Source organism: Chiloscyllium plagiosum, unplaced genomic scaffold, assembly GCF_037043375.1.
Source record: "Chiloscyllium plagiosum isolate Xiang-an unplaced genomic scaffold, Cpla_swu_hap1 HiC_scaffold_4, whole genome shotgun sequence".
Taxonomy (NCBI): Eukaryota; Metazoa; Chordata; class Chondrichthyes; order Orectolobiformes; family Hemiscylliidae; genus Chiloscyllium; species Chiloscyllium plagiosum.
Window position 1 is genome coordinate 24,589,969 of NW_028270142.1, and position 21,618 is coordinate 24,611,586.

At 39.5% G+C, this 21,618-nt stretch overlaps 1 protein-coding gene across 3 annotated transcripts in view; it reads right to left on the reverse strand.

Annotated features, from left to right (window-relative positions):
- csmd3b (CUB and Sushi multiple domains 3b) overlaps nucleotides 1–21,618 on the reverse strand; it is a 1,935,846-nt gene that overhangs the window by 453,353 nt on the left and 1,460,875 nt on the right. For all 3 annotated transcript variants that reach the window (XM_087986040.1, XM_087986041.1, XM_087986039.1), the window contains 3 exons: nucleotides 17,440–17,622; nucleotides 9,445–9,771; nucleotides 926–1,120 (listed from right to left, as the gene is read on the reverse strand). In XM_087986040.1, the coding sequence (XP_087842166.1) occupies nucleotides 926–1,120; nucleotides 9,445–9,771; nucleotides 17,440–17,622 (705 nt within the window). The remainder of the gene's footprint in view (nucleotides 1–925; nucleotides 1,121–9,444; nucleotides 9,772–17,439; nucleotides 17,623–21,618) is intronic.

Consider the following 21,618-nt stretch of genomic DNA (forward strand, 5'->3'; position numbering starts at 1 on the left):
CAATTAAAATTAAGAATTCTGAAGTGACCAGAATGGAAATCTCAGTGGATAATAGGGCTAAAGGAGATTACAGAATCAATGATGGAATTAAAAACATTCCAAAGTTTTAAAATTAAGGTATTTCTTCATCAGGAGTCAATGAGTATAGAGATGATGTGTGAATGGAACTTAGTACAAGTTAGAATATGGAAAGCAGAGCATTGGATTTGCAGAGAGTAGGCAGTGGGATGCTAGACTGATGTTCAACGGAATGCAGTCCAGATATAAGAAAGGCATGGATGAGGGTTTCATCAGCAGAAAGGCTGAAGCAGGAATGCAGGAGACCATTGTTGTATGGAGATTGAAATAGGTGGTCCATCTGAGTGAAAGAATGCATTGTTGGAAACTCAGTTTAGAAGCACATATGACACCCAGTTGTGAATAATCTGGTTCAATTCAGATGACTTACCAAAGAGAGGATGGAATCAGTTGGAGAAAATTTCTACTGACCAGCACTAGATGTTAATCAAGCAGTCTGACAATGTGAAAAACAATGGAAGCACTCAAGAGACGTAGTGTTGAAGTAGGGATACATCTTGCCAATGATTACATTTACTTTGTGCATTGGGTTTCCAACGAGTTGCAAATGGATCCGAAATTGTTTTTGCCCCTGCTCTGTTATCATCTCTCAACATACATAAAATGTGATACAAGTCAATCTCACATTTCCCAATTCAGCTTTCATATCTGGACATAATGTGTCTTTGTTTTGTAACTTCCATCGCACATTCACACAACACACTGTCCCTCTTTTCTGTACCCTCCTTCATCCGAGTTATTAAAATAAATGGTAACAACAGAAGCCCTTGTACAGATCTCTGAAGATCATCAGTTGTCACATATTTATTCCCTGTTCAGATTAATTTATCAAAATGTCTGGCAATACCTTCGCATTTAGGGATTGGGCCACTCCACATGACTTTTCCATCTTTTAAAACACATGTTATGGTTTCTGTCCCTTGGGTTTTGATGAATCCTTCTTCACAGAGAACAGATACTGAGCTTCCTAACTGAAAATTGTCACCAAACCGTCGACCATTAATGGGAATGCCAGGATCAGGGCACTCATTGTGTCCGAATGCTATATACAGAAAAGAGAGAAAATATGGTTGAACTTTTATGTTGCCATTTGGAATTTAATGTCACTCCATTTTGAAAGAAACCTGATCAATTATGACTGCAAGTATTCTGCAATATAGAATGTTAAATAATCAATTTTCACACAAATATAAGGTCTGAGATGCAAAGAAACAAGGAGAACAGGATGGTTAATAGCATTTAAGAACTCTGGGGTGTAAAGAGAAAATGAGAAAGGAGATAAACAGGGACTCACATTTACCTTGCAACCTCAGAATACAAAGTTATCTTGTTCAGAGTTGTCTGGCAATCTCATGTTCCACCACATCCCCCATTCCCACCAAACCATGGGATCAACTCTGGTTCAATGGAGCGTGCAGGAAAGCATGCCAGGTGCAGCACCAGAAAAACCTAAAAATGAGCTGCCAACCTGGTGAAGCTACCAAACAGGACTATTTGTGTGCCAAACAGCATAAGCCACAAGTGATAGAGCTAAGCGATCCCACAAACAATGAATCAGATCTAAGCTCTGCTGACCTGCCATATTCTGTTGTGAATAGTAATGGACAATTAAATAACGGGTATATCCTGCACATAAAATACATGACAAATCCAAACAGTCAATAATTATCTCATCAGTCTACTCTCAATCATCAGTAAAGTGAAGGAAAGTCCCATCAACAGTGCTATCAAGCAGCACCTACTCAACAATAATCCACACAGTGACACCCAGTTTGTGTTCTGGTATGGCCACTCAGCTCCTGACTTCATTACAGCCTTGGATGAAAGGTGGTGGTGAGCTGCCTTCTTCAATGGCTGAAGTCCAAATCTCAAACATGGACAAAAGGGCTAAATTCTAGAGGTGAGATGAGAGTGACAGCCCATGACATCAAGGTTGCATTTGACAGAGTGGCACAAATGAGTCACAGTGACTTTGGAATTAATGGATATTAACTCTGCTGGTTAGAGTCCTATTTGGCGCATAGGATGATATTGTGGTTGTTGGAGGTCAATCATCTCAGTTTAGGACATCTCTGCAGGAGTTCCTCAACATAGTGTCATTGGCCCAACTATCTTAAGCTGCTTCATCATGGACTGTCCCTCTATCATAAGGCCAGAAGTGGGGATGTCTGCCAATGATTGCACAATGTTCAGTACTATTAGTGGCTCCTCAGATACTGAAGCAGTTCATATTCAAATACAATAAAATCTGGACAAACTAGTGCCACCTTTTTTGACTCTGATACTCCCACGCTTCAGCTGGCAAGTGACAAATAATGTACATGCTTGGAAAATGGTAGACATTGACCATCTCCAATAAGAGGCAATCCAACCACTGTCTCTTGACATTCAATGGTGTTATCTTCATTGAATCCCCCTGTAGTCAACATCCGAGAGACGATAATTGACCAGAAGATCAGTTGGACTCACTATGTAAATACAATGGCTACAAGAGCAGATGAGAGGCGAGAAATGCTGTGAAACCCAAAGCTTGTCCACTATGTATAAGGCACAAGTCAGGTGTGAGACAAAATACTCCCCACTTGACTGAATGGGTGCAGCTCAAACAACATAAGAAATTTGACACCATCTGGGACAAAGCAGTCCACTTGATTGGCACCACATTCACAAATATCTACACCCTTCACCATCAACGGTCAGTAGCAATACTGTGTAGTATCTATAAATTTACTGCAAATATTCACCAGAGATCCTCAGACAGCAGCTTCCAAAACCGTGACCACTTTCAGCTAAAAGAACAAGGGCAGCAGATACATGGAATGCCACCAAGTGCACATCCCCCTCCAAGCCACTCACTATCCTATTTGGAAATATATTACTGCTCCTTCATTGTCACTGGGTAAAAATCCCTGAATTCACTCCCTAAAGGAAATGTAGGTCAATCTACAACACATGGACTACAGTGATTGAAGAAGGTGGCTCAACATCACCTTCTCAAGGGCAACTAGGGATGGGCAATAAATGTTAGCTAGCCAGTGAAGCCCACCTCCCACAAGTAGACAGGAAAAAAACACACAGGCAGCAAAAACAAATGGGCTAAGGTTGGATCCCTGGACAGAATCTAGAAATGATGGTTCTTTGGGGAAAGTATGGAAGCTATTAATTAAGATTTTCTGACTCCAAACGAAGAGGCATATTTATTTTTTTTTACTTATGTATGAGATATGAAAATTGTTGAAACGGTCAGCATTCATTCCCCATCTGGATGTAGATTTGCTCGTTTAGCTGGAAGGTTCATTTCCAGATATTTCGTCACACAATGAGGTAACATCTTCAGTGGGCCTCAGGCGAAACACTGCTGATAATTCCTGCTTTCTATTTATATGTTTGGGTTTCTTTGGGTTGGTGATGTCATTTCTGTGGTGATGCAATTTCCTGTTCTTTTTCACAGGGGGTAGTAGACAGGGTCTAACTCAATGTGTTTGTCGATAGAGTTCCAGTTGGAATGCAATGCTTCTAGGAATTCTCATGTGTGTCTCTGTTTGGCTTGTCCTAGGACCCACACGAGAATTCCTAGAAGCATGGCATTCCAAGCGGAACTCTATCAACAAACACATTGAGTTAGACCCCATCTACTATCCCCTGTGAAAAAGAATAGGAAGTGACTTCACCACCAGAAATGACATCACCACATGAAATTACATCACCAACCCAAAGAAACCCAAACATATAAATAGAAAGCAGGAATTATTGGTAGTGCTTCGCCTGAGGCCCACTGAATATGGTACCTAGTAGGGTGATGAAATGTTGGAAATGAACTTCTAGCTCAGTGGGGAAACCTACATCCAGAAGCTCAACCTGAGCTATAAATCTACTCAAAATTCACTAATTCATTCCCCATCCTTAATTAGCCTCAAGAAGCTAAAGGCACTTCAGCACTTCTTCTTTCAGCCTTGCTATTTGCACAAATGTGCTAGGCACTTCTATCATTTGTGATGTTTACCTCTCCTATACGTATCACCAGATACAGCTGAAAATGACAGGACTGCAGAGATTAGGTTTCATCTGTTAATTGTGGAACTGCTTAGCTCTATATACAACATGCTGTTCCTATTGTTTGGCACTGAAATAGTCATCTATCGTACATTTATCAGGTGATATCTCATTTTTAGGAATGCCTGATGCTGTTCCTGAACTATTCATTGAACTAGAATTGATCACCCAATTTGACAGTAATATCAGAGTAAGAGATGTGCAGGACCATGAAACTGCAGAATGTGGTTGAATACAGTATAAGACAGCACTCTGACTCCAATCAGTGGAATCAGGAGTAATCAATGATAACTCCTGCCAATGTTGTCTTTGATAGCTGCAACTGTGACGGGTAAATTGGTGAAGATAAGGGCAAGTAGATTATTCTGTTATTTATTTCCTCACCATACGTCCAGTTTGGGCAATTTGTCCAACCTGCTCAGCAATGTTCTTTATGGATGTTTACTGATCCATCAAGTATAGGCAGTAATCAAGCAGCTCAAAAGACTTCCTAGGATTCAGAGTCAATGTTGAGAATTGAAATATCACTGTGCCACTGTCCTTGGTTGTCTGTCTTATTGATGGGACAGGTCATAAGCAGGGGTGGTGGTAGTGGTGTCTGGGACATAGTCTATGATTCAGTAAGTATAACAAGGTTGGGCTTTTGCTTGAATAGTCTGTGGCCAACTTTACCAATTTTGGCACAAATCTCTACATATTAGTAAAGACAATTCTGCAGATCCAACTGGATAGGGTGTAACACTATCATTTCTAGGGCCTAAATTATGCTAAATGATCCGTTCGTTTATTTGTTTTCCACAGCAGCAGTTAGGCTTCTTATGCCCTATCAGGCATCAGTTAAAAGTCAATCACTTTGCATCAGTTTCGAGTCACATGCAGGCCAGATTGGTTAAGAATTACAGATTTCTTCCCTCAAGGAAAAATAACAGGGATTGTTTGACAACCTGATACCTTCATCACCTTTACAGAGACTAGATTTCAATTCCAGATACATTAAGAAATCTTAACATTATACCAGTTACAACTGTGGGATTTATAAGCATATGCCAGAGCTAAAAACCTGACATGAAATTTGCAGTCCAACAACAATACTGCAGTTCAACCTTTTCAATTGCATGTTCAGCCATGACTTCAATGTGAATTTCCATGTAAAGAAAAGTTAAAAATGAATGCTTTTAAACAAATTAATTAATTTGATATTTGAAAAATGCCTATCTGAGACAAGACTAAGTCAGATGTTTAATGATTTAGACCTTACTCCCGAATATGCGCTCTCTTTCTTAGTTGACACTCTCTATTGTTAAAGAGGCCACCTTTTTAATATGGAATAAAATTAAAGCCCTCTTTGTCATTTCCAGTCATTTTGGTTCATTGTTAAATACTCGACAGTGCAATTTGAAGAATGGAAGAATTCCCATGGTGTAGTCAATATAAAAACAGATTGGTTAATTGCTGATTTCAAACCATGATGATGAGACCTTGTTGTGATCTGCTCTGACTATTACATTTCAAAGCAATTGATTTATGGTGAGTTTTCCCAAGGGCAATGTCCACTGCGTAAATATGAAATAAAGTGGAGCCAATTGTGAGCGGAAAGATGCTACATAAATGCAAGTATTATTTTCCTATCACAGATACTGGGTCTTTTATTGAATTATTTCATACGGAACACAACATTCAACAATTGTTTCCAGGGCTGGAGGATTTGAGCTATCGGGAGAGGCTGGTGCTTTATTCCCTGAAGCGTCAGGGGCTGAGGGGTGACCTTATAGAGGTTTATAAAATTAAAAAGGCCATGGATAGGGTAAATAGACATGGTCTTTTCCTTGCAGTGGGGGGGTCTGGAACTAGTGGGCATAGGTTTAGAGTAAGAGGTGAAGGTTTTAAAAGGAACCTAAGGGGCAACTTTTTCATGCAGAGTGTGGTTCATGTATGAAATGTGCTGCCAGAGGAAATGGAAGCTGGGACAATTAGAGCATTTAACAGGCATCTGGATGGGTATATGAATAGGAAGGGTTCAGAGGAATATGGGCCAAGTGCCAGCAAATGGAACTAGATTAATTTAGGATGTTTGGTCTGCATGGACGAGGTGGACCAAAGGGTCTGTTTCTATGCTGTGCTATGACTCTATGACTCTAATTATGTCTCCACATATTCATATACTCAAATATATGAACAATGTAGAGAAATTCAAATGCTGAAACTATAAAGTAGATTAGGCAACTCTGAAAAGGAAAATATAATGGAATATGTCTAATGACAGTTCTTAATGTTTTGAGGAAGGGTTGCACTCAAAATATTATTCAATTCTTTTCTTCACTTGATGTTAACTTACCAGTGTTCATTTTTTAAAAAATCATTTATATAAATTCATAGACTTATAGATTCATAGATTTTGGCCTGGGAGTCAACACTCAGTGTATAACAGATGAAGTGGGATTGAGGTGTGGGGGTGAAGGGTACTTGGAACAGGGTGTGCTTATGTAACTGAGCTCATATTGTAAATACATAAATTAGTGTCCCAGAGGTCCACATGACAGCAAAATTTGACTCATGAGTCAATGCCAGTCAAAAAAAGAACGAGTACATTCTAATCCCATTTTGCACCATGTGACCTAAAATATGTCTTGGATCGCAAAGTTTCTTTATTTATTCACAGAATGAAGGCGTTGCTGGCTAGGCAGCATTTGTTTCCCATCCCTAGGTGCCCAGATGGTAATTAAGAGTCAACCATATTGCTGTGGGTCTGGAGTCACACATCGGCCATACCAGGTAAAGATTGCAGTTTCCTTCCCTAAAGGACATTAGTGAGCCGGATGGGTTTTTCTAACAATTGGCAATGGATTCATGTTCATCATTAGACTCTTAATTCCAGATTTTTATTGAATTCAAACTCCACCATCCACTGTGGTGGGATCTGAGCCCAGGTCCCCACAACGATATCTGGGTCACTGGGTTAACAGTCCAGCAACAATACCACTAAGCAATTGCTTCCTCTCACTCATAAAATAATTATTTGAAGTTATGAGCATTTCTGCCTCAACCGTTCTTATAGACAGTGAGTTTCGGATTCCCATCATGATCTGAGTAAAAAAAGATTTTCCTCACATACCCCTAAACCTTTCGACCCTTACTTTAAATCTGTGCCCCCGGTCATTTCCAAAGGGAAAGTTTCTTCTTATTTAACTGAACTGTAATTGTCATAATTTAATACATCTCAGTCATGCTCCCCTGTCAGCCCCCTCTGTTCCAAAGAAAACAAGCCCAGTCTATCCAATCTCTCTTCATAATTAAAAACCTCCAATCAGACAATGTCATGGTAAATCTCTTTTCCACCCTTTCTCCTGTGCAATAAAGTCCCTCCTATAATGTCGATCCCAGAACACAATAAATTATCTGAATCCAACCAACGTTTTACATGTTCCAGCATAAGCTCCCTGCTCTTAAACTCGACATCTCAGCTAGTAAAAGTAAGTACGCCATCTGCTTTCTTAAACAATTTATAGACCTGGGAACTGATGTATACTATACTCATAATGCTCAATGTGAATAAATTTTACCTTAATTGTAAATGCATTCTTCTTTTCAACATTTGTGATGAATTCTATTTTGCAAATTATGTTTTGCATGAGATTAGTTGGCACACCTTTTTAATGTATAAGACGTCCATATTATGGTTATTGCTGCAAATAAGTGATGAGGATATGATTTGCCCCAAAAGTATCAACACTGGAAGACAAAGTACCTCACATTTAATTGAGTAAGGTATCAGGGATTCATTAAGAAAGAAGAGCCTTTAGCAAGAGACCTTGGGATGCAGGTTCATAGTTCCCTGAAGGTGGAGTCACAGGTAAGGACGGTAGTGAAGGCCACGTTTCGTACACTTACCTTTATCGGTTTGTGCATTGAGTGTGGGAATTAGGATGTCATGTTGCAGCTGTTCAGGGCATTGGTTAGGCCACTTTTGGAATACTGTGCTCAGTTCTGGTCTGTCTGCTATAGGAAAGGAGTTGTGAAACTTGAAAGGATTCAGAAAAGATTTACAATGACATCGTCAGGGATGGAGGGTTATAAGCTATATGGAGAGACTGAGTGGCTGGGGCTGTTTTCCCTGGAGTGTCAGAGGCTGTGGGATGACCTTATAGAGGTTTATAAAATCATAAGGGGCATGGAGAGGGTGACTAGCCAAGATCTTTTTCCCAGGATGGGGAGTCCAAAATTAGAGGGCACAGGTTTAACATGAAAGGGGAAGGACATAATAGGGACTTAAGGGGCAACATTTTCATGCAGAAGGTGGTGCATGTATCGAATGAGCTGTGAGAGGAAGTGGTGGAGGCTGGTACAATTGTGACATTAAAGAGGCATCTGGATGGGAACATGAATAGGAAGAGTGTAGAGGGATATGGGCCAAATGTTGGCAAATGGGACTAGATTAATTTAGAGAAACTGGTCAGCATGGAGGAGTTGGACTGAAGGGTCTGTTTCTGTAACACCAATGATATTAAATGTAAGTCAACTTGACAAATGTCAAAGTTAATGTAATTTCAGAGAATGCAGTCATGCTACTAACAACTTCTTAATGATAGCTCTAACATAACCAAAATTCTCAAAAATATATTGTGCATTGTACTCTGCAATAGTATCAGGGCCTACTCCATCACTTGTTTGTGTGCAATCTTGGGTTTCTTAAGAACCAACCACTCTAATTGCAATTATGTAACAATTGAGCATACAGTCACACTTTCACAAACCAACGTTTTCAGGATGTAAGTGAAAGGAACAACGATGGGAAGAGAGATACTATATAATACATTTCTTTGGGATAGTATCTAAATGACCAACCTCACATACCATTTCTTAAGCGAAAACCAGGTAAATGTACGATGGAAAAAGAATAGAAAGAGGTGCTGGTAGGATTAGATGAGTGAGAGGAGGTTTGTATGACATATTATCGGTTGAAATGACGAGTCAGAATGAGTGACTTCCTTCTCTGTTGCAATTGAGGTACTACTGCGGATTGTCTCATTTCTTTCTATCCAATGCTGGTCGATATGATGATATGAATGTCATACACATATTCAAAATCCATTCTTTTGCAAGTAGCTTCTTACTTGGATAAGTCTTTTAGAATTATCCACAATTACTACATTACTGCAATCGTGTGAAAACATTTGCCAAGTTACAATTATTTCTACTGCTCATTGAAATAAACCAAATTTACTTTTTAAACCAAATTTCAAAGTCTAAAATTTGCAGTTGAATAAATGAGGCACTGTCGTCATCAGTTAGATCAATTTAGAAAAGTAAGCATACTGCTATATGTGATGTTAAATCCTCGTCCAGACATGGAGTGGTCAGCCTGAAATTCCAGACGCAGAATGTGACCATTGCTGGTAAGATGCGAAGGAACTTCTGATCCACTGAATGTACCCAGCAGAGGCGAATCAATTGATTCCCCATCTTTAACGGCAAGGAAGTCAAACTGAGATTCCAAGTCAAAATCATTGAAGGACAGGTGAATCCGACTCCCTCGGACTGCAACAATTAGCCAGACACAGTTCATATTATTGCTGTAGCCCTCGGGATAGTCCGGTGACAGTACTGTTCCAATTGGCGCAGTGAAGTTTGACAAACAAGGAACTGTAAACATAAGATCAAACAAGTTATATTCAGAAAAGCAGCACGTTTGGGATCTGAGTAAATTGGAAACATTCATTTAAAAGGAGCCATTATCATGTCAAGCACTTGTTTTAAATGGCACCATACTATTTTAATGAAACATTCAGAGTTAATAACACAATAAAATTGAAGATATTGTACTCAGATAATGTTGTTAGTTGAAACAATGACTATCAAGTTGCCCTTGTAAGAACAACTGTTGAAAGGGTAATGTATAGCTCAGCTCCTTGAAATACAACCTCAAGATTAACTTGCTTGTTTTTCACATTCTTTCCTCAAGCTAGAAATAGCTGATAGCACACAATTAGAATAATGCTATCCCATGCTGCTTTATTATTAAAATACCATATTGAGCTCATTACCAAATTGCCATTTAGGAAGCAGCAAAATTGTCAAAAGGATCCAATCAATCAATCTTAAGCTACTACCTTTTCTATATAATGTAGTGTACCTCTAACTTCAAGGATAGCTACACCTGGAATTTGTAGTTTTAACAGATTAAATTGTCACCAGTAGATAATGTTGGGACATAGGTTTGGCAAGGGATGCAGCCTTGTTCACGTCTGCAGAAATCATAATGAAAGTAAAATTTGAAGCACTAATCAATACTTTATATTTACTATGAATGCTTTATGAGTTTAAGGAGTTCTAGTTTTAATTGGCTTTACATTATGACACAAACAGCAAACAAAACAAAAAAAAATGGGTCCGTGGCATCATTTTAAGTAACTTTTATTCATGAACATAATTCAATAAAATGAGAATTAGTCAGAAGTCATAAACAATTGAAATACTGTAAATTGGTTCTTCAGTAACAGCAAGTAAAATGTTAGTTAAGTTAATGCATCCAGTCACAAGGCATAGATGAATTCAGTGGTACTGCAAGTTGAAACAAATCTCTTTCACAGCTACAACCTGGACCATGTCCAATATAGGCATACGGCAAGAAAATTTACTCCTTCTGATTGCTATTAATGGTTTAAGTTAAATTAGTTTGGACAGCTTAAGGCAATTCAGAATAGGCATGATTCCATAGTACAAATCTGCCTTCATAATTAAAGACTGGCACAAACCCAACCTTCTTACAGATTGTGACTTAAAGTCTGATATGTATGCACTGGGGTAAAGCAATTTAGTTTAATTTGACTTTTTATTTGAACATGCAACAACTAGACATTAGAAATCACAGTTTACATATGAAGAAATGCAAATTATTTTCGGAATATCTTATGAAACACATATGGTTGTACTCAGGAGCATTGGCTTTTACTGGAACAAAGTGGACTTAGCGCAGGAAAAAACTGTTCCAGTAAAATGCTTTATTTGTGAATCAGCTGAATTAGAGTCAGGTGGATACACTTCTATGAAAAAGCTTAATATCTCTTGAGACAAATGTCCCATGTGATTATCGTGGTCTATGAGTTCACTTGGTGCTTATACTCAAGATATAGAGGTAAACCAGTGTCGTGCTGATCTACATCGTTGAATTTGAACACTGTATGGAATTGGAAAAACAAACAAATCAACCTTCACCTTATTGAATGGCTGTAATGGCTTGAGGGGCCCAGTATTTTTTCGCTGCTCCTATTTCATGTTTGTCTCTATGTTCATAATAGTTCAGAGACTCAGAGGTAACAGTGAACATTTAGACTCAAATGCAGGTGCAAACCAGTTCAATATTTTTTTTCCCAGAGAAAAGCAAATTTTGCTCTGCCTTAAAGACCCCACAGTGTTGCAAAAGCCAGTGGGCCTGAAAGAGAGTTAACTCAGAAGATTGTAATAATTCTGCCAACTGATATATAATGGCTATATTTGAAAGGAGCTTGTTAGTTGTTCAATAAATTCTGCAGTTAATCAGTTCTATAGTCGACAGCTAAGTACTGTAGACCTGGTTACTATTGTTTAAGAGATTACAAAGCATGTTATCCCATGTTAATGCAGTGAACCAATATTATGTTAATGTAACATGTTATTACTTATTATGTGACAAATTAGTTCTTATTACTCAAGTTAAGTCTTTTGTGTTGTAGATATATTCATGGTTCGTCAGTTGATATGAGTAAGCCACATAGACATAGACGAATGTTACAAAAAGGGTTGGTTTCAAAATATCTACTCAAGAAGATCCTAACAGAACCAGTTGTGAGCTACCAGCATCTCTTGTAATGCTCAGTAGTTCCATGTATATTTATGCAATGTAGGAAAGCATTGGGTGCAAAACTCAGAGTTATCTTTTCTGAGGTTCGTACACTAATTGTGAGAACCAGAGGACATTTATATTTCTTCCTATTATTTTTATATGCTGGTGAAGATTTTAGAAATCCTAAAAACAATCACTCCTCTTTGGAGAGATCATAAGACTTTTGGAAGCCTGCGAAGGGGTTGATATATTCTAAAGGGGAAGACTGAATTTTTTTTTGCCATCTTCAAATGTTCACTCTGAAATGTCATATGTGATATTCTATTGTATTGCATTGTAAGTTTTATTGTAGTAATTCATCATAAGGCTCTGTATTACAAAGGTAAGAAGAGCATTACATTGACCACCAATATGAGAGCATTGACATGCATTGCAGTACTTTTTCCAGTGGAGAAAATGGCATAATGAATTCAAGATATAGGAAAATCTGCTTGGAAACGCCTCTTGTCATTTTAACAAAGTTAAACGTCTAGACAACTCTGACTGTGGAAAAGAACTCCCCTCCTTTTGGAAAATAAATCTGAGAAACTGCTGTCTTGCACTGACTGACGGGAACTCTGTTTTGGACACTATCTCTTCTTTCAATTGAATGCTCTTTCAGTTGTAATGCTATTTTGATTCCCATGGTAACTTTGAATTTTTGGTTGAGTTCTAAAAACTGTTGATGCAGTCTGTTGACACTGCTGTTCAGCAGGGTAACTGACAGTCTGAAAAGGTTGCAATGTCATCTTCTGCCTTTGATGTTGGTTCAGTGCGCATGTTTGTTTTTCTTCAACACAACAAAATAACCACCTTAAGGATTAATTATTTTTCAATGGAGACTCTGTTTTGCACCATCAATGTCACACTTTTGAATGAAATTCTTTTGTCACAAGTTTAAGTTTAACTAAACCTATTTGTAATATCATTGTTATTGCTCTTGTATCTCTCCTGAAGATTTTACGTAGTGGATACCAGCTGACTATGGAGAATGCATGAGGAGCACAGGCAGCCTGACAGGACACATTGGCCTTAGCGAGTTTTGAGAAGGTTTGTAGCTCATGTTGAGGTGAGGTTCTGGATGTAGGTTTGTTCGCTGAGCTGGAAGGTTCAGTTCCAGATGTTTTGTCACCATACTGTTTAACATCTTCAGTGGCCGCTAGACTCAAAAGATGTTTGTGTGTGTAAGCAGGAATTATCAGTAGTGCTTCGCCTGGAGGCCCACTGGATATATTACCTAGTATGGTAATAAAACATCTGGAAATGAACCTTACAGCTCAGGAAGCAAACCTACATCCAGGACACATCGGTGGCATAGGCAATCTGAGAGGTCATCTCAAAGTTTGGGATGTGGAGGATTGGGATGAGGGGTGATAGAGCTGGCTGCTTAGCCTGAGAATTAATGGAAAGGCTGTCTAACTAGCTTACCTCAGCACACCTCCTGCACTCCACTTTGGCTCACAAGCTTCAGCATGGAACCAAATACCGTGTCAAGGGAAAGCAAAATGTGAATGGATCATGGAGAGTAAAAAGTTGTGGATTCAAATCTCATCATTGTGAAAAGATGATAGTTCTTAAAAAAAATCAAAAATTAAAAATTGGTAGCAACACGGTCGATCATAAAATTGCCTAACAGGATCAGCAATGTTTTAATATAAAACTCTCATCCTTACTCAATTGGGCAAGCGTGAATTCAAATCCATTACCAATGTGGTTGACTGAAGTAGCTTTGTAAGGCAGTCAATTGTACCTTCTCAAGGCAACTTGGAATGAACATATTTTGAGAATTAAATTGGGATGAATAGCCTTCATTGACCAATTAAATATCTCATCAGTGGCTACCTGTTGGATCAGAATGTTTCATACACGATATTGAGAACTGGTTGCAAGAGCTGAATTAACATTAGAAATCTGAATTATTAAATCAGGATAATTTGACGATTCAAGCTGTATGACACGCTCATTTGTTTCTCTGACACTGTCTGCAGCACAGCTCTTTGTTGTTCTTGGGATACATAACTAGAACTTTGACAGCCCTGTCCTTGCATATTACAGTGCATCATTATGCATTGTTATGCCAAAAAATTGGTGGGTTAAAAAAGAAACAAGCAGCCTCAGAGGAAATTTTACCCTCATAGCTCCTCCCAAATTGGGCTCGACATGAGACAGATGACGTCAATGTTATGCAATGTTTCAACCACTTTAAAAGGGAATGGGAAATGCAGTGATTCACAAAATAAAATGTGAATCTAAGGGGTAAACTTCATTGAAGTAGCGGTGACTCTGACTGCAGACCTAAATTTTGAGGCTACCCTGCCTCAAGCAAATCTCACAGCTCTATGAGCAGTTATCAGGACTCCTGTCACTACAAAGGGCTACAGACCTCACTGAAGAGTTTCCGACTAATTGAAGAGCTGCAAGCTCTTTGATTATAGAAGTCTCAGCAGGAGAGGTGGACACTGCTAGAACTGCACAGAGCTGAGTGACCCAGACCCTCGCAGCAAAGTCAGTAGGGTTTGCAGTTCCCAGGATCAATCAGGCAAGCCTGGGAAATGGGGTAAGTGGCTTAATTAGTGAGGGTGGTCATATTGTTCCTGTAGGAATGACCATTGATCCAAGTGAAGCCCTCTCCATGAACTGCAGAGTGCTCAATGAGAAAGCCTTCCACTATCAAACTCACAGTAAGATCATCAGGAGGTCTCCAAATGCAGTGCAGATACCCACATATATTGCACTATTTACCTGTGGATGTGAGGGCATCCCTGTACTTTGTCCTATCAGACCAATAAGCTCATGTCAATATGCTCATTCTGAAACCCAACAACCATAAGACATAAGAGCATAAGAGGCCACTCAACCTATTCAATAAAATCATATTTGATCTGATAACCCTCTATTGTTTTCCTACCTTTTCCCCATAACCCTTGATTTCCTTGCTGATTAAAAATCTGTCCAACTCAGACTTGAGTACACTTAATGACCCAGCCTCAGTAGTCCTCTGTGGCAAAACTTTTAACAGATTCACACTACCTTCAGAGAGAAGAAATTTCTCTTCATCTCTGCTTTAAATTTGTGATCCCTTGTTCTGACAATATGCTCTCTAGCTTTGGAAAATACCTGTTATCCTCTTCTGCAAGCCCCATAACCTGGAGCCCAACTTCCATCATATTTTGTTTTTAAATAGAAAAGGATAGAAAACAGTACGAAACGTTCAAAGAGAACCAGACTTTCAAACAGTATATGAGTTTGGAAAGGCATCCTCCCCATTGGCTTAAATACTAAATGCACCACTAAGATAGATTTCAGAGGTAGGTTCCAGGTCTGATCCAACATTTCTTCTCATACTTCCCAGTTGGGATTCCCTCCTAAACCTCTCCAGCTCCTTCTATTAAAAACTTTCTTTCTGTCTTCATATAGCTTCATGTGGCAGAGTGTCAGGAGTTGTTTGAAAATAGTTTGAAGAATCATAGAATCCCTACAGTGTGAAATCAGGCCATTCCACCCATCAGGTCCACAGTGACCCTCCGAAAAGCTTTCCATCCAGACTCAAGCCCCATCCTATCCCCATTAGACTGTGTTTCTCATGGCTAATCCACCGAACCTGCACATCCCTGGACACTATGGGCAATTTAGTGTGGTCAATACACCTAACCTGCACATCTTTGAACTGTGGGAGGGAACTAGAGCACCTGAAGGAAACCAAGCAGACACAGGGAGAACGTGCAAACTCCACACATGGACTTGCCTGCATCTGAAATCAAACACAGGTCCCTGGCACTCTGAGGCAGCAGTACTAACCACTGAGCCACCATGCCATCTTTGGATATTTAACATTAAAGTTAAGCTTTTGTTCAGATTGCACTGGGAAATGTTCATGGCAATATCAGCCAAATAAATTATTGATCTTGACTGTAATGGACACCGTAACCAGGGTGCCCACTTAATTTACACATGAATAATAGTCATTTGGGGAGCTACATCAATGTAAAATCAGCTCCTGTAAAAATTACTATTTTCAGATGTCGAAAAAAAGTGGGAAATTAAAGGAGTATCAAAACAAAGTACTTGTTTGAAACATGTGCTTTCATTATTTTGCTCCAACTTAGATCATGCTGCAAATGTTCAAGAGAGGTAGGAGGTAATCTGTTTCTGGTCTACTGCAAATGCAGTTCTCTCACCATCTGTTGAGCACTGTACAAGAACAGCTAAAGTTATGGAAACTTTGATTTTATTTCCTTCCTAGTGGCAAAAAAGAACTGTTTCTGCTCAATGCTTCACTTTAATACCAACTCCCACACTGAGTTGGTCAATTAAAAGAGCACGAATCACATCAGTTCTGACATTCTTTATCTGAATTATTTTATATTATTTCCCTGTCAATTTGCTTTCTTTCCATCCTAAATTCATTTGATGGAACATTGGAACTGTTTTCTCTGACTATTTTACCACAGAGTGGCTGGTATTCGTTTGAAATTTAGATTAAATTAGATTAGATTCCCTACAGTATTGAAACAGGCCTCTTGTCACAACAAGTCCACATTGACCCTCCAAAGAGTAACCCAATCCGACCCATTTCTCTATCCTATATTTAACCCTGACTAATGCATCTGACACTATTGGCAATTTAGCATGGCCAATTCACCTAACCTGCACATATTCTGGGTAACCCAAGATGAAGGACAGGAAAAATTTCTGGATGTAACAGCTGCTCCCTTTTTTGAGGTATTTTAGGTGCTGGAGGTGATTTTCTCGAATTCCAGGAGCAGCAATTACTGTTTTATATGCTGTTGCATTGTTTTGGAACTTTGAAGAAAAAAAATCAAAACATCAGCAGTTTTAAAAGGGAGAAGAACAGACAAAGGAAGCACATGGTGAGGACAGTGCAGGAGAGAGAGAGAGAGAGAGAGAACCTGCACAGTTACTGCCTTTGCTGTTTGAAATGAAGGAAGAAGATTCAGGCTATTTAAATGCTGAAAGCTTCAAACCTGAGCTCGACTCTGTCCTCAGCCAGAATTCACACTTGCGTATTGCATCAAGATAGTTCTCGTTTGTAACAACCTGGACCAATTCATCCTGTCTACAGCAGGAACTCTGAAGCAAGCTGTGCTGTCCACAATTGATGGGAATCCAATCTGGTACTTTCATCTATTCATGGCTTATCTACTTAAGCTAGTGTGGGATCTCAACCCTGCCTTCTTTTAACTTTGAATTTAAAGTTGATTAAAAATAGCGTCGGCTATTTCAGTAATATATGAGTCTGAAGGTGCTGACAAACTGATCACTATCATGAATCTATCCAGCTGAATCCAAAAGAAGTGCTCTCTGGAAAACTGCAGATAAGCCAAAATTACAGTTCACAGGTAAAGATTTGAGTTTATATTCCAATTGCTCAAGACAAAACTAAAAATAGTTTAATAGTAACTGAGAAGAACTGAAAATACCATACTCACAGATGCAGATTGGTACATTTGCTGACCACTGGTTGTTATCTTGACAGAGAAGGGATTTTTCTCCTATCAGTTCAAATCCAGATTGGCATTGAAATCTCAAAATGTTCCCGTTGGAGAATCCATCTGTATCACGTATGCCATACAATGGAGTTCCAGGATCGCCACAACTCTCCTCGTCAATTTCTGTGTAAAACAGATGGAAAAAAATTGAATTTTATGTGTTATTATTTTGGAATTCTTTGCTTCTAAGATTTTACTTTGGTAAATTGTTTCTGCATCATTTAATTTCATACATTCTATGCCTCTCATTTCAACTATTTCAAGTTAAACCAGACAATTGGCAAACATTGTTATACTTAGCCCAGAGACTAACAAATCTGTACGTTATTTACAATAGAGTAACTGAGATGATGACACTCAATGAAATAGAAACTAAATAGAAAGTTATGTTTAGATAATTTTGCCACATGCTTTTGATGCATACAAAATAATGTGTCTGAATTCTTCATGGCTGATTTAATAAATTTTCTTCTACCCATTTTCTATGCCACAAAATGTTGTGTTTGTTAAGACTAAAACAAATATGAAATAATTCAAGACAAACTTATATGTATTATTCTGCGCAATTTAAACTGTTTAAGATCTTTTACTCAGAGGGATATTGTTTGAGAGAGAAACAAGAGTTACTGTAATTTGAGCTAATTTCTAACTTGGTTCAATTTTACACCAGGGCATCTGACAGCTTTGAATCCTCAAAGTGATACAAAAATGTTGAAAGCACACTGACAGATCTAATTCACAGAAATGAGAGGTACAACTGAAAGTTCACAGTTTTGAAATGTACTTGTTAATGCTGATTTTCTAATCCATGTTCCATTTGTACAAGTGTCCTCACTGGAAGGACAGGATTAGTGAGTTCACCATCCAAAGAAATCACAGGTCTGGATTTTCCCATGCAGCTTTGGAATATTGACAGTGGAACACAATATGGATCTTGAGCCCACACTTGTCAATAGAGGTCATTACTAATTGGCCACAGCTATGCTCACCTTCCAATCATGGACATTGGATGGACTGTTGATGTTGTAGGCTCAGATAGGTAGCAGCACTTGAGCACGTGAAATAAGCTGAGAAAGATTGGGACTGCAAGGAGACCATCAACATAGAGATGCCCCCAACAGTATTGATAATATCCAGAAGGATTGAGAAGGAAAACCCCTCACTGAACGGAGCAACTCAAAAATGGAAGGGGAGGCTCTCCATTTGATTAGGTTGGGCCATAGACGCAGTCTTCCATGTCCACTTCCCATCAATGGGGCATGCAGATTACAGCTTCAAAGGTCCTCCAATAAATTGTGAGTCTCTGAGTGCCAAGTGTCCATTCCATCGGGAGCAAAATGACAGTGAGGCTACTAAACTGCTTGTAATTGGGGCCTGAATCATTATAATTGCCTGCCACCACAACTGCTGATCTGATTCTTCATTCACCCTGTGAAACATCCCTGGGTGCTATGCCTATTCCACTTTCTATGTATTCCCCTGGCCCTAATCACATCCCCACAGGACGAGATGACAAAACAAATCTTAAAAATGGAAATAGTTAATAATATCAGTACTAAATTCAGCAAATTAGAGCTAACATATTCACATCTACAGTTCCCCATTTTTACAACATTCTCCAGTCTAACAACCCTGCATCAAGATATCTGTGACCTTTTAATTCTGTTCTTGTATGCAACCTCACATGGATTTCACTGGTCCTCAACTTACCCATTCCATATTCAATAGATCTTCCTCTTCACTTTCTGTCAATTCAGGATGATGCCACAAACAAGCACAGCTTCTCCTCTTTTCCCTTACTTTGGAGGGATAGCTCACCCCAATCTGGTCCATTCTTTGATTGCACCCATAGCTCTTCATAGAAACCCTCCAGCCACAAGAGAAGAATGTGGATTTCTTCAGCTTCCTCATTTCCCCTCCCCCCACCTTTTCTCAGTCCCAGCCCTCAGACTCAGCACCGCCTTCTTGACCTGCAATCTTCTTCCCGACCTCTCCGCCCCCACCCCCTCTCCGGCCTATCACCCTCACCTTAACCTCCTTCCACCTATCGCATTCCCAACGCCCCTCCCCCAAGTCCCTCCTCCCTACCTTTTATCTTAGCCTGCTTGGCACACCCTCCTCATTCCTGAAGAAGGGTTTATGCCCGAAACGTCGATTCTCTTTCTCCTTTGATGCTGCCTGACCTGCTGCGCTTTTCCAGAAACACATTTTTAAGATATGGTACCTTTCCATGCAAGTGCTGGAGACGCAGCAATTCTATTGTAACTCATCCTTTCTCACCATATAATGGCCAAATACACTTTCTAAGTGAAAGAGTGATTTACTTGAACTTCTTTCAATTTAATGTATTGCATATACTGCTCGCGATTTGGTCTACCATGCAAATGGGAGGCCAAATACAGATTGCTTTGTGAAACACCTCTATGTAAGCAATCATGATCACAAGTTTGTTTCACCCATCATTTTAATTCTCCAGCTGCCCCTGACTCAGAACCCTCTGCCATTATCCAACATTCCAATGATGGTCAATGTCAGTTCAAGGAATGGCACCTCAATTTTTGACCGCTTACTTTATGGCCTTCTGGATTCAAAACTGAGGACAACAACTTTAGCTTATAATCCCTGTCCCAATTTTAATACCTTAATTTTTTGATAGGCTTGTGATTGGTTCTCCTGTTTGTTTCATTTCCCCCTTTTTTCCTCTTTGGACAGAAACTACATACAATTCTGCCACCTGCACTTCCTCTAGGCACATCTTTTGTTTGATTACATATCCCATATCCATTCCTTTTGTAATGTTAAAAGATTAAATTGGAATATCTCTGTGGACATTGATGGAATATAAAGAGTAAAACTGCACTGAGTGAACATTCTGGAAGTGGGTGGGGATGATATTCATGAAAGAATGCAAATGACCCCTACTTCAATCAGACAGACATTTGCTACTACTCCCCCTAGAACATAGAACATAGAACAATGTTGTGCCGAACATTTGTCCAAGCTTAAGCACCCATCCATGTACCTATCCAATTGCCGCTTAAAGGTCACCAAAGATTCTGACTCTACCACTCCCACAGGCAGCGCATTCCATGCCCCCACCACTCTCTGGGTAAAGAACCCACCCCTGACATCTCCCCTATACCTTCCACCCTTCATCTTAAATTTATGTCCCCTTGTAACACTCTGTTGCACCCGGGGAAAAAGTTTCTGACTGTCTACTCTATCTATTCCTCTGATCATCTTATAAACCTCTATCAAGTCACCCCTCATCCTTCGCTGTTCCAACGAGAAAAGGCCTAGCACTCTCAACCTATCCTCGTACGACCTACTCTCCATTCCAGGCAACATCCTGGTAAATCTTCTCTGCACCCTCTCCAAAGCTTCCACATCTTTCCTAAAGTGAGGCGACCAGAACTGCACACAGTACTCCAAATGTGACCTAACCAAAGTCCTGTACAGTTGCAACATCACTTCACGACTCTTGAATTCAATCCCTCTGCTAATGAACTATTATCAAATTAAATCTCTGCCATTCAGAAATGCTTTCATGGCCATCCCCAGAAGCTAGGGCACCTCACACCTGCATTGTTTCGGGAAATAACTGAGTCAGAAATAGTCTGCATAACGATTCCCCAGGATTAGGGAATTAGCATTTGCATTATCTCCAAGGATGATCTCATCCTGCCATTGTACCCGGGTAACCTGTGACTGTGAGTAACTGGGGGTTGACTTGAGTGGCATGTGACTGTGGGAGAGCGGCCAGGGCATCTGTAAGCATGGCCAATTGACCTGTATAAAAGGGATGTGTTTTCTTTGTTCAATGCCTCTTTTGACTCGACCTCACACACCTGCGAGGGGGTGGGGGGGGGGGGGTGGGGGGGGGGGTCAAAGGGGGTCACCTAGCTTTAAATTTAACGGATTGCAGAAATTGGTGGGTGCGAATTGCATCGCGTGTGTGAAACCTCGGGAAAATAACCTAACACTTTTGGCTCTATGAATCCATTCTGCGATTTGATCTCTCCTATCTTTTAAATAACTTCCATTCTGTTCTTTTATCCACAGGTGCATGACTTTGACTTGCTGCCTTAAACAATGATCGATAATAGCAAGTAAAATAAA